The 13,135-nt window shown below is 45.2% G+C and overlaps 1 protein-coding gene across 2 annotated transcripts in view; it reads right to left on the bottom strand.

Annotated features, from left to right (window-relative positions):
* USP3 (ubiquitin specific peptidase 3) overlaps nucleotides 1–6,089 on the bottom strand; it is a 45,040-nt gene extending 38,951 nt beyond the window's left edge. For both annotated transcript variants that reach the window (XM_082004939.1, XM_082004940.1), the window contains exon 1: nucleotides 5,818–6,089. In XM_082004939.1, the coding sequence (XP_081861065.1) occupies nucleotides 5,818–5,908 (91 nt within the window). In that variant the 5' untranslated portion in view covers nucleotides 5,909–6,089. The remainder of the gene's footprint in view (nucleotides 1–5,817) is intronic.
* Nucleotides 6,090–13,135: the final 7,046 nt, after the last annotated feature.

Below are 13,135 nucleotides of genomic sequence, written 5' to 3'. Positions count from 1 at the left end.
CTAATCCATCTCAATAAACGTGCATCTTCTAACAGAACCAGTTCCAAAGCTCTATCAAACAGGCGACTGTAAGTACTGCCCCCATGGTCAGCACATACACATCAGTAACCAATTCAAATGGCAAAAAAAGAAAAAAAAAAGTAACAGTTTTAGGGAAAACAAGACAAAGTTTAAAAAAGCCAAATCTAACAAGCTTTACTTAAAAAGACAGCCAGGGAATGAATTTAAGGAGATATAACAGCCTATAAAGTCTATAGAGTTACTAACAAGCATTTCTGCATTGCAGTGACCCAGAGGAACAGATGAAAGACTACTCAACTTGGAAATTAAGTTTAAGTGACTGAATAAAAAAAGGTAAATTGTTTTACACACTTATTTTGTCATTTAAATTTCAGAATAAATCTGGTAATTTCCAGGCCAAATTAATTTTCCAGATGTCATGGTTTAACCCCAGCCGGCAACTAAGCACCACATAGCAGCTAGCTCGCTCACTCACTCCTCTCCCTCCACACACGACCCCCCAGGGTTGGGATGGAGAGGAGAATTTTTTAAAAAAGGTAAAACTCCTGGGGTGAGATAAAGACAGTTTAATAGGACAGCAAGGGAAAAGAAGAATGAGGGGAAAAAGAAAAAAAATATTAATATACAAAACAAGTTACGCACAATGCAATTGCTCACCACCTACTGACCAATGCCCAGACAGTTCCCAAGCCACGGTCACCGCCCCTGAGCCAACTCCCCCTAGTTTATATACTGAGCATGACGTTATATGGTATGGAATATATGGAAACTTTGGTCAGTTTGGTTCAGCTGTCCTGGCTATGCTCCGTCCCAGCCTCTTGTGCACCTCCTCACTGGTAGAACATGGGAAGCAACAACCAACAACACAACATCAGTGTGTTATCAACCTTATACTAAATCCAAAACACAGCACTATACCAGCTACTAGGAAGACAATTAACTCTATCCCAGCCGCAACCAGGACAGTATCCAAAAATTAACTCTATCCCAACTGAAACAAGGACACCAGATGTAGGGTGACAAGTAACCCTCACACATACAGACTACTAGGTCCACACACTGTCCGTGAGCTTACCCTGAGTCTATGTGCAGCTGACTGAACAGAATTTTTCGTAGGAAGAAGATCCTACCTACCGCAATCCAGTTTCAGTGAGTTCTCTCTCCTTCTCCTGTATTCTAGGAAGAATGGAAGGAAAGAGGAAATGAGGACCTCTAGTAATAAAAAAGAAAAAGCAAATGGAGAGACAAATATTCATGGAGACGGAGAAGAAACACTAATGAAGGAGCAGAGATGAAAAGGAAAGCCAAGAGGGTTAAAGCCTGTGTGCCCGAGCTTTTACGGTGTATTTGTTCTGGCACTGACTGCAACAGTCCAGTGCCAAAAAAAACAGTTGTGGCAGAATGCTGTTACCTACCCCAGTGAAAAGAGAACAGTGTAACTGTTTTCACTGAGAAAACAAAAACGGGGGGGGGGGGGGACCCACAAAAAAACATCAAAAGCAGTCTGACCCAGTAAAGTTCTCCTACTCAGCCCAAAACATTTGCTCTCACATATAAATAAAGCATTCAGTGATATTCAGGGTTATTCTGAACTAACTGAATTTACTAAGCAATTTAGTAAATTACTTCAAACACAGAAAAAACGTCTTTAATTCAGCATGGATTTCCACCTTAATCATCACTGACTAGGCCTCAAAGAGCTTCCTCATGCTAGCTCTCCTCTGTACTTTTTATGGTCCCTGCATCATTTGCAAATGCCACAATGTATACTTCTGACCAACAGTGAAATTACAGCTCTCGAACACAAGTTAGAATGCAAGAAACAGAGGTCAGGCAAATATATTTAACTTTAGCAGTAAATACCAGTCCACAGCCAGAATTGCCCTTCAATATCTAACAAAATTATGTTATTTAAGAAAAAAAAATTATTCAGCTGACAGTGATCTGAAAAGCAACAGTTTTAAGCATATTTCAGAAGTAAAATTCCCTTAAAAAAACAAAAACAAAACCAAAAAAATCACCAAATCTCCATTTCAGCAGACACAATCCTACCTGCCTGCAGTTGTTCTTCTAAAAAAAGAACTTAAGTTCTACATTGAACAATCATTGAGTCCAATGAGAACAATTAATGAATCCTCAATCACACAGAAGAAAAAGTCTGAAAAACTCTTCAGACTTGCACAGGTGTGCTTAGAAGATTGCAATCTCACTTAGGTGAGGCATGGCTCCCTGTGGTTTCATGAGTCTATGAAAAGTTGTTGAGAAATACCACATCTGAGCTGTTCCAGAGTACTTTTCATAATTAAATGATTTGCACAACAGTGCTGAAGGTGTGGCACATCATACAAATTCAACTGATTCACTCTGTGACGCTTTGCAGTCTTGCCAATGCCTCCAGCTACTCTGCTTCCAACTTCAGCATAAGTTTCAGAAATTAAAGTGCATGGAAAGATTGTGCTCTAATTGGAATTAGCAGACATCTGCATGCAGTATTTCACCTGACGGCACTGATTAAAACCCATTTTCAGTTTCTGTATAATTTCTACTTTATACATTCATCTCCCCTCCTCTTAAATGCCCAATTACAACAACAACAAACTGCCTCTGGATCTGCAAAAAGGCATTCTGTGCTCTCCTTTGATAGTCTTAAAACTACTCAAAGCAAACGCATGCTGCTTCTGCATCACTTGCTGTACAGAGCACACTCGATCAGATTAAGTCCTCAAGGGGAAAGAAGCATGCCATTTTCTAAACTGGAGCGCTTGAACTCTCAGACTTCCAAACTACACAACAGTAACGTAACTAATCAATTCCCTAACTTCAGTAAAGCTAGCTTCCAAATATCAGTGTCAAATGCAACACCCCTCCATTATGCAATGACACAATACTCAGTATCAAATAACATTCAAAAGTGCCTCTATATTACCTTGTGAAGTTATTCTTGCAGTCGGGAGAGTTTTGTGGAGAGGCAAGGAAAAGGTACTTAAGCAATATGCATCACTCAGCATGACAACTCCAGCTCCTCAAACCGCAGAAACGCTAGATAACGATAAAAATAGCCATTGGCAGTCTGAACCAAGACCTATTCTGCAATGTTTTGCTATCACTGGCAGGTCATGTGGCTGCCAGAAAGCTTCCTGTATCAGTATCTTCACTTACTCTTCTTTTCTGGAAAGGTCAGCAGCAACTCAGAACAGGACTGACGACAAGTTCTGAGTCATTTTGAGACAATGTGCTTGATGAGAGATGCCTTATTATTACAGACTGCAGAAAATTACCTTTTAAATATTTCTCTCCAACTGAGGCAACATCAACAACAAAAACTACTAAGCCCATAGAACCTTAGAAAAGAGCACCAGAAGCAATAGAAAATACATTAAATTTTGACAAGATATTAATTTATACATGGCATTTTCTCCGTTTAATTTTATATTACCAAGTTGCAGCAAAACCAGCAGATAAGAGATGGTATTTATTGTGAATTGACAGAAACCAGTATCACATATCTTTGAAACATTAATCTCACTAAAATGGGCACGAACAAGAAAGAAATGGTACTCTATATACCATTACGGAGTTAATGTAACAATAATCACATATGACTAGCTGGAACTGAAAAGGGAGGCACTACATTTTACTACACTGGCAGGAATGCAAAATTCATTTTTAAAAAGAACAATTTCAATTTGTTTTAAATTAGTAAGAGCCTGCTGTTTGCTCACTGGAATGTTTTAAATTCAATGTACATACCTTTTTCTCTAGCTACTTGTTAAGGATTCAGTAGTTATTTATGCAAGTACCGTCTGACTTCTTAATTTGCTTTAAAAAAGCACAGCAGAGACGCTCCCCTAGACATGATATCGGCAATCTATTCAGTTCCCCGAAGTATCCAGCACCTTCTGCCTGCCTCCCAGCTGTAATAAATCAGTTGATTGCCCAGCAACTGGGTCTCCCTGTCAGTGCTAGTTTGGGAGAAACACCTCTGAACAACAAAGAAAAACTTGTTCTCATCGCTGAACTTCTTTGTTGAGAAGCAGCATGCCTAACAGGGTCCTCCAACTGCAAACTAGCTAATTTTTTAAGTTGGAAAGTTATATTAATACCTGAGCATATATTTTTAGTTTTGGCAATTTTTATCTTTTTTAAATTCTCTGAAGGGTGGGTCCCTACTGCCATATGCTTCTGGTTGACAACTCTGTTTACCCTTGATACTCTGAAGATAACAGATGGACCTACAGAGTAAGACTTCTTGTCGTTAACTTTTTTTTCAGTAAAGAAACATTAGGGAGAACAGATTTCCCTGTCCTCCTCCTCCTCCTAAGCATTCTCCACATTATTGCACTGTAAAGTGTACTCCCTCTAAAATCAAAAGCATTACAGAGTAAAATAACTGGTTTTGCCAAAGGAAGCAGCAGCACTACCACACCTTGGCTCCAGGAAACTGCAATCATGGAAGCACACTCGTAAGCAGCAGCCTTCCCACACGAAAGCACCGACACTGCGAGACAAAGAACAACCATCTTTCCTTTAAAAAAAGGAACACCTTAAAATATATCTAGCATTTCAGTGCTCCCCGATCGGTCATTCCCGAATGAGGCTTTCTCCCCGGTGCTCATGGGCACAAGTCATGCTGCTGCTCCGAGTGGGGCCTACTTCCTACGTTAAATGCACTTGGTTGCGTCTACTTTCATACCGAGAGTAACTAAACACAATTATGGCAAATGAAAACATGTACCAAAAATGACAGCAATCATCGGAGGTTATCTGTGTAGTAAGAGTGCAACAATCCATTAGAAGGCAAAATTTGAAACACCTTGGCCACGGTACCTCTAACAGAAAAGCCCCTAAACAAACAAGACCATGCGAGGGACAGTACTGAAGACAGGGTACATTTCAAAGATGGATAATTTGCACTGTTAAATCAGCGAGCAAAGTACTACAAAATATGACCTCTACACTCCTACCGACACACACAGCTGAGTAGGTGAGCGCGACTCCCAGACCCCCACAGACCACCCTCACTTGAACAGCTCCTTGGATTGAAGGGAGGGACCAAGCGTCGCCTTCAGTCTCAGCTGAATTAAAACTACGCTCTCTAAAGTCCTTTCAAAAAAGGTCTATTTAAAAAAAAAAAAAGTAACCTCAGACTGATTTGAAGAACACACTGACCGTGCAGCAGCCACCGACTCCTCTCCTCTCAGCCCCGGTCCCCGCGGCCAGGCTGCCCCTGGGCAGGGCTAAGCACGCAGCTCCTCCGACAGACAAAAGGAGCGAGGAGCCGCGACACCGCATTCCTCCGCGCCCGGCGGGGCTAGGGGCGCCAGCCCCCGGCAGAGACAAGGTCTGCTGCCCGCACCGGACCGTCCGGCCGCGCTGCCGCGCCAGACAAAGCTGCGCAGGCAAGGCCAGGACAGCAGCAGGGGCTGCCCCCCCCGTCCCCCACCCCCGCCGAGGCATGTGGCGGCCGCTCCGCGGCTCCTCCGCGGGGAACAGCAGGGGAGGAAGGCGCAGCGGCGCGGCGCCCCCCAGCCGCCCCGGAAAAGGGTCTCGCGGGGCGGCCCCCGGCGGGCGGGGGCCGGGGCAGCCTCCCTCCTTCCCTCCCCCGGCCGCGGGGCGCCCTCCCGCCGAGAGGCAGCGACGCCCCGCGAGGCCCGCACCGGCCGCGGGGAACAAAGGAGCGCCCACCGGCGCCGAGAGGCGCGCGCCCGCCCGCCCGCGGCGCGAGGGCCGCGGGGCGGCCGGGCCACCTCAGGCCAGCAGGGCCGTGGCAGCCTAGGCCGCGCCGGGCGCACTCACCGCTGCAGCACCAGGAGGAGGGCGAACCCTGCGGGAACTTGGCCGAGTCGGGTGCGATGCAGACGCTGGAGCCGAGGTGCGGGCACTCCATGGCGGGTGAGGCGGCGGGGCGCGGCGGGCGGCTCCTCGCGGCGCTACAGCAACAGCTCCCCGCGCACAACAGCCATCTTAGGGCCAGCCTCGCGATCCGCGCGCCGGGCTTTGCAGGCAGCCGCCCTCCCGTCCGCGCGCAACGGCTCCGTCACCCCGCCTCCCGCCGGGCTTTCCGAGGAGCCGGACTCCCGTCCGCCGCTCCGCCCGCCGGGCTTTCCGCGCTGCCGCCGCTTCCCGTCCGGGCGAGGCGGAGCGGCACCGCGCCTTGCGGGCGGGCGCCGGCTGCCCGCGCGCTGCTCCCGCGCCCTGCAGTGCCGCGCGGGGCTTCCGCCCGGCGACACGCTCGGCGCCCCGCGCCAGCGGCGCGGCCACCGCTTTAGGAGAGAGGCCCTGCTCTTGCACGCCCGGCGTGCAGCCGCTGAGGGGACGTGCGCGCAGGAAACCCTGCCCGGCCGAGGCCAGCGTCTCGTGCGGAGCTCTGTCCATGCCATCTCCTCCGCACTATTTCACAGCTCTCTGCCGCAGGTTTGCGCACCCAAGTGCAGCGTCAGGCCCAGACTCTGCCCTAGTTACTTGCGGCATGAATCACAGACCTAGGTGCAGGCGGGAGCAGCCGCGGGAGCACGGCCGGGTCCGCCGGCGAAGGGCGCGTCCCACGCCACCGCCGGCAGCATCTGCGGCCGCGAGGGCTCCCGTGCGCTCCGCTCACAAAAACACTGTAGCTGTGTGCATGTGAGGGGCCACCGCGCGAGCCCTGCGGTGGTGAGACAGGTGCCGTGCTGCAGCAAGCCGTTCCGTACGATGCACAGCCTACGGCGCGTGCTTGCTGCCTGGCCTCTGGCTTAAAAATCTCCGGCGTCTCGCTGCGCGCGGGAGACAACGGGAAGTCGTAGTAGTCTCGTGTCTCTGACGATTATTTGCAAGTATCTTTGCCTCACACTTTTTTCAGAGAGTTACCTGTCCTCAAATTTAGCTTGTTACTCAATTTCCCACTCTATGACTAACGTTTAAGCAAAGTGGTAATAATAATACGGATGTCGTATTACAGCTTTTCCAGACGACACAGAATAACAATTTTATGGCTCAGCAATTCACATGCTTATGCTGGACCAGTACAAATGTTCTACTGAAAATACCCAGTTCCTTTTCAAATGTAGCAAATAACGTCCACCATTGTAATGTCTGAAAAAGTGGGGATTTTTTTAATCTAAGGAACTGTGACTCCTGCATATTAATTTTAGACCTTTTTGTCTTACCACAACTAATGTGAGAAACACAATTTTGCCACTGTTTTTGCCTGCTGTGTGACCTGCGTGTAGACATGAAAAGCATCTATCTCAATGCATTTTACATGGCACAGCACTACTTCACAGAACATTATTTCAGCAACTGACAGTTCTGCGTGGATTTTCAAATGAGATACTTTAAATATTCATATCAAAGATGTCTGGGTGGTCACAAATCGCCTAGGTCGAACACTGTTCTTTACCCCCTTTGTTCTGTTTCACCCTGTTTACACACGGGGGAAAAATTCAGAGCATGAAAGATACAATTTTCCACGGCATCAGAAACTCCTTCAACGACATTCAGTGGCGTTAATTTGTATTTCTAGCTGTGTAGTTAGAAGCAGAATTAAATGGCTGCAAATGTTATCTTGACACAAAATCATGGAGCTGCCTCACATATCCCCCAACCTTCAAAACTGTCACATTTGATCAATCAGGTAAATAACATTCCCAAAATATATGTTACAGGTCCTACAGAAAGCATGTATTTGTATAGTTTTCTAACAAATATTGTATAAATAAAGCAAAAATTAATTGGGAGGACAGAGTTTTAGGTAAGTTGTTTCATACAACACAACTTTGATATACATCTGAGAATTACTTGTACAAGTTTAAGGAGCAAAAAGGTTGTCGTGTTAGCATGTTTATCTTTTAGCCAAGGGGTCCTTTTGTTTCTCCTCTACCCTCTGCCACAATGTATAATGAAGACATACGTTAAATGAAAGCAGCAGTCTGACTGCATTTGTTTTCTGTCTTTTCTAGCCAATGCACACGTTTAATTCCCTTATCATGCCCCACCCATCCTTACACACAAGCAATGAGAAAGAAACCTCAGTTGGAGTTGCCCTTCTCATTTTCCCCTCCATAGTAGCATCACTTGGCCTTCTCTCAGGAGTATTTTGCAACCAGAGTTTAACCAAAACAGTCAGTTCTTATCTCACTGCATGGACTACGTCAGCAGTGTATTTAGGCTTTCAGAAGTAAAGAACTGGTTAACAAGGATTAAATATGGTAAAATAAATATGTTTAAATACTTTTCATTATCTACTTTCATTTTAGCACTCCCATTCTTGACTTTACAGTTGATATCACATACCTGGAGAGGAAAACCAATTCCTTTCCTAAGTAAACAAGAGTAGAGTCCGTCTCAAAAGAACAGTATGGCCTTGCACAGTCACTGGAGTTGAAACCCTGCCAGTATGAACTACTACATCTCTACTAAAGGCAATGTATTGAAATCAGTAGACCTACGATACCTTATATTAGAACAGTTTTTATAAACACAGTGTGTGTTGACCCTGGCTGGACGCCAGGTGCCCACCAAAGCTGTTCTATCGCTCCCCTCCTCAGCTGGACAGGGGACAGAAAATACAACGAAAGGCTCGTGGGTCGAGATAAGGACAGGGAGAGATCATTCGCCAATTCCCATCACGGGCAAAACAGACTCGACTTGGGGAAAATTAACTTAGTTTATTATTACCAATCAAATCAGAGTGGGACAATGAGAAATAAAACCTAAATCTTAAAACACGTTCCCACCACTCCTCCCATCTTCCCAGGCTCAACTTCACTCCCCATTTTCTCTCCCTCCTCCCCTCCAGCCACGCAGGGGGCTGGGGAATGGGGGTTGTGGTCAATTCATCCCACGTTGTCTCTGCTGCTCCTTCCTCCTCAGGGGGAGGACTCCTCACACTCTTCCCCGGCTCCAGCGTGGGGTCCCTCCCATGGGAGACAGTCCTCCAGGAACTTCTCCAACCTGAGTCCTTCCCACAGGCTGCAGTTCTTCACGAGCTGCTCCAGCACCACCCCTGTAGCTCCCTCACTACCAAAACCTTGCCACGCAGACCCCATACATGTAGCCATGTTGGAAGACTATCTTCTGGCAAGATACTAACAGATCCAAGTATGAGGTAAGAGTCAACAGGAGACAGCCATCTTGTTTCCCCAAGCCCCTCATGGGCTTACCTGAATAACAGTCTGAATGGAGTAGCAGATAGGAACAAGTGTTACTATTTCAGGCCAGGGGGAGTGGAAAGCTAGTAGCAGGGCTTTAAGAGAAGATGAAGATGAAAAGGCATGATCCACTGTAGCAAAACTGTAATGAACATAGCAGGCTATGGAAGAAAGACATCCTCAAAAATGCGTAGAGAAGTAAGGCCTTTGTACTCCTTTCTCCTAGAGCTCCTCTTTTTAGTCCAGAAGGCTGCAAACTTGCAGACTTCTCAAAGAAAAAAAAAACATGACTTTGGTTTAATTTAAAAGGCATTTGACCATCATCTATTACCTTTATTTTAAGATGCGACTATTCAACTTGCAATAGTACGCACAAAGAAAAATGTCATTTCTCCCCTGCTCTGGAGTTATTAAGATCCCCATAACAAAAGAACCAAAGGTGCTTGGAATTGCAAGGAGGTTGGGCGGGCCTGCGTAACTCTGCTGAGCACAGCATCTCCTAGAATGACAGACACCAGTTACAACTTCTCTGGGCAGCATTTAGCTGTGAAAAAGTACTAAACAAGAAGGTGTTAGCTTACCAAGATAGGCCCTTCATCTTCCATCCCTGATGTTTCATGTTTAGGAGCCAAAACTAGCTACACTGTGACACCTTGTTCCCTCGCATGATGATAATAATGGAGTAGTATTCCTCCTTTCATTTGTGGATTGACAGCCATTCCGTGAAACTCTGAATAGCGTAATTTTGCCCAAACATTTGCATGTTTCTTCATTTTAGTTTCCATGCCCACAGCAGATGTGGTAGCCTTTAAATTTTTTATTTCTGGTTGCCAAGATAAATACTTAAGTAAGGATGATTCAATCTGTTAGGGAGTCATGATGCATAGCAGTTATCACATATGTGAGGATGCATAAGGGCAATTTAGAAGAGCAATAAGTACATCTGTAATGCAGCTTCTTTACCTACTGAAAACTAATTGATCAATAATGCAACTTTGTGAGCACTCAGATCTCAAAAGCACTCCTACTACAAGGATAGTTGCAGTGAGGCATACATGTTGAATGCAGAGGAAAACTAGAGTAGAAGCTCCTTTTCAGTTTGCTTTTTCAGTGAGATTTCTTGAGTACAAATCACTTGATTTGTAACTGGAGCCCCATCTCTTGCTCCCATCTTTCCTCAGATCAGAGTAATTTTAGATGATTGCTAAGATAAATCCTACAGGCATGCTCATAATGGGTCCAATCAGTGCAGAATAGGAGCCTATGAATTAGCATTATAAATTAGAAAATTCTATTTAATATAGAACATCATCATCTCTACTACAACAGAGGTATTCCACACAACATCCTCCTATGGGATATATGTAGTCATCCATCTGTGCTATAGGCTCCAGCTGAGAGCATCTGAGCTTAGAATTTGGCCCTGAATTGGAATCTTGCATATATACTAACAATTTACAGTGGGGAAGTTTGCCTGGAAGGTTCTTTGGTTCTTCTGTATTTCTCAGAAATAAAATCCGTGGTCTTAAATATTTGAAAACATTAACTTGCCACCCTTGTGTATGTATTATGATATGGTCTACTGATGCAGTAGTAGAATCTTCCATGTGATCTTGGCTTCCTTAAAAATCACTAGATGAACATCACTCAATGGATCAAGTGAAGCAGATTTGTTGCCGTAGATGACTCCCTCACTTGCTGTAGAAATTGGAGAACATGGAATGAAGAAGGGACGATGCTGGAAGAGTGGAACGAATGCTAACCTGAAGAACTAGAATCTAATTCAGTCTTTCCCAGACAATTCTTGCATGCCACCTGGCAAGTTATTTAAACCAATTTTTTTTACTACATAGACCTGTTTGCTTAAATTAGAAGTCCAACTCCTTCTCAGTTACAGCTGAGGAAAAGAGGCCAGCTCTGTTCAGAGCACACATGCTGGAGTCTTCCCATCTCTACGGCTAAACATCTATCCTCAATTTCGAGATTAAATGCATAAAGATAGAAAGAATATAATGTCCCATGGCATGTTTCTTCTAAGTGGTAAACTCAGAATGTGTGGAATGAGATTGGCAGATGCCCTGAACACTCAACTGAAAAGCATATTAGCAAGCCTTTTGCTCTGGACACGTGTCATGGTTTAACCCCAGCCAGCAACTAAGCACCACACAGCTGCTCACTCACTCCCTACCGGTGGGATGGGGGAGAGAATCGGAAGGGTAAAAGTGGGAAAACTCATGGGTTGAGATAAAGATGGTTTAATAGGGAAAGCAAAAGCCGCACATGCAAGTAAAGCAAAACAAGGAATCCATTCACCACTTTCCCTTGGCAGGCAGGTGTTCAGCCATCTCCAGGGAAGCAGGGCTGCATCTCGCGTAACGGTGACATGGGAAGACAAATGCCGTAACTCTGAACGTCCCCTCTTCCTTCTTCTTCCTCCAGTTTATATACTGAGCATGACGTCGCATGGTATGGAATACCCCTTTGGCCAGTTGGGGTCAGCTGTCCTGACTGTGTCCCCTCCCAGCTTCCCGTGCACCCCCCGCCTTCTTGCTGGCAGAGCACGGAAAGCTGCAAAGTCCTTGACTGCTTAGCAACAACTAAAAACATCAGTATGTTATCAACATTTTTTTCATCCCAAATCCAAAACATAGCCTTATACTAGCTTCTATGAAGAGAATTAACTCTACCCCCGCTGAAACTAGGGGAACACATAAAGCAGTAAACACTCTGAAAACACCACATGCCAATCCAGACCTAGCAGAAACTTGATAGACTGGGCTTTTACTTCTTATTTCCCAAAGGTGTAAATGGAAAACATTCAGATATGATGGCGATAGCCATACAGACTACACAGAAACACACCACAAGGAAATTAATTCTTTACTCAGCGCAGATGCATCTCTGAGGCAGGCAACTGGCATGGAAAATACCAACAGAAAGCATCAGAATATATGCTAATTAATTCTAATACAGGGTCTCGGCTTAATAAAACCTTTACTAGAGGCTGGCCTAGCAGCTCTGTGAGTTATATGCCACCTCTGCAGCAGGCAGAAGCTTATAGCTGCATGCGTCTGTGCATGAAAGTACGTTACAGCACATTAAATACCACAAGCACATTTCCGGCAGCATGTTGTCTCATTAACAAATCTATTTCCATTTCCTGCATGGCCTCTGAAAATAAAGGTCACACACTTTTCAGTGTTTGATCATAGCACCACAAGCAACTCCTTTTACAAGGTTCAAGATTCTTCTCTAAAAGGCAAGATGCCCAAGATGAAGGACAAAAATTTAAAACTAGACAAAAGGCCTAGAGCAAGGACCTGTGACAGTATTTAGAACATAAGACTAAAGCATGTAAATAGGCATGACTCCCTTCAAAGCATGTCCACAACACTTCTGTACACATACCTGGAGGGGGCAGTGTGACACAAAGTATTGTGCAAAGGTACCAGGTAGTGCCAAAGGGCCAAAGTGTTCCTCATTCCCCCCCCACCCGCATGCTTACACCGTCACTGTAAGAAGTTACCGGAACTTCTGCTTCCATAGGATTAATGGTTCTCTCCAGTGCTAAGGAGGGATCCCTCATTTCTTAATGAGTTGCATCTTGTGGGCAATAACGTCAACAATAGCAGTACAATTGTATTAGGCTGATACAGATTCCATCAGAACAGAAGACTGTTGTGGGGTTTTTTTAAGTCTAAGTCAAGTCTGTATCTGAAGTCTACAGAGCAGCAGTGTTCCCTAAAACACACAGAAAAGAAGGAAACTGGCCAAAGAAATTGCATGCTATTGATAGGATCCATGTGGGCTGGACTGTGTACAAACATGCACACACACTTACGTATATATTTTTTCCTCCCTTGTATCTTTCCCTCTGTGTGCGTGTATATATGTTTCTCTAGAAGGAAGTTCCTTCACACAATCAGAAGTATGGGTCAGATTCCCCAGGTGGTAGACACTGGAGTTGTTCTACTAACTTGCGTTCA

The sequence above is a fragment of the Phaethon aethereus genome (genome assembly GCF_964289735.1).
Source record: "Phaethon aethereus genome assembly, chromosome: 12".
NCBI classification, from domain to species: Eukaryota; Metazoa; Chordata; class Aves; order Phaethontiformes; family Phaethontidae; genus Phaethon; species Phaethon aethereus.
The sequence above is the reverse complement of the archived record's forward strand: the minus strand, read 5'-3'. Positions and strand labels throughout refer to the sequence as shown.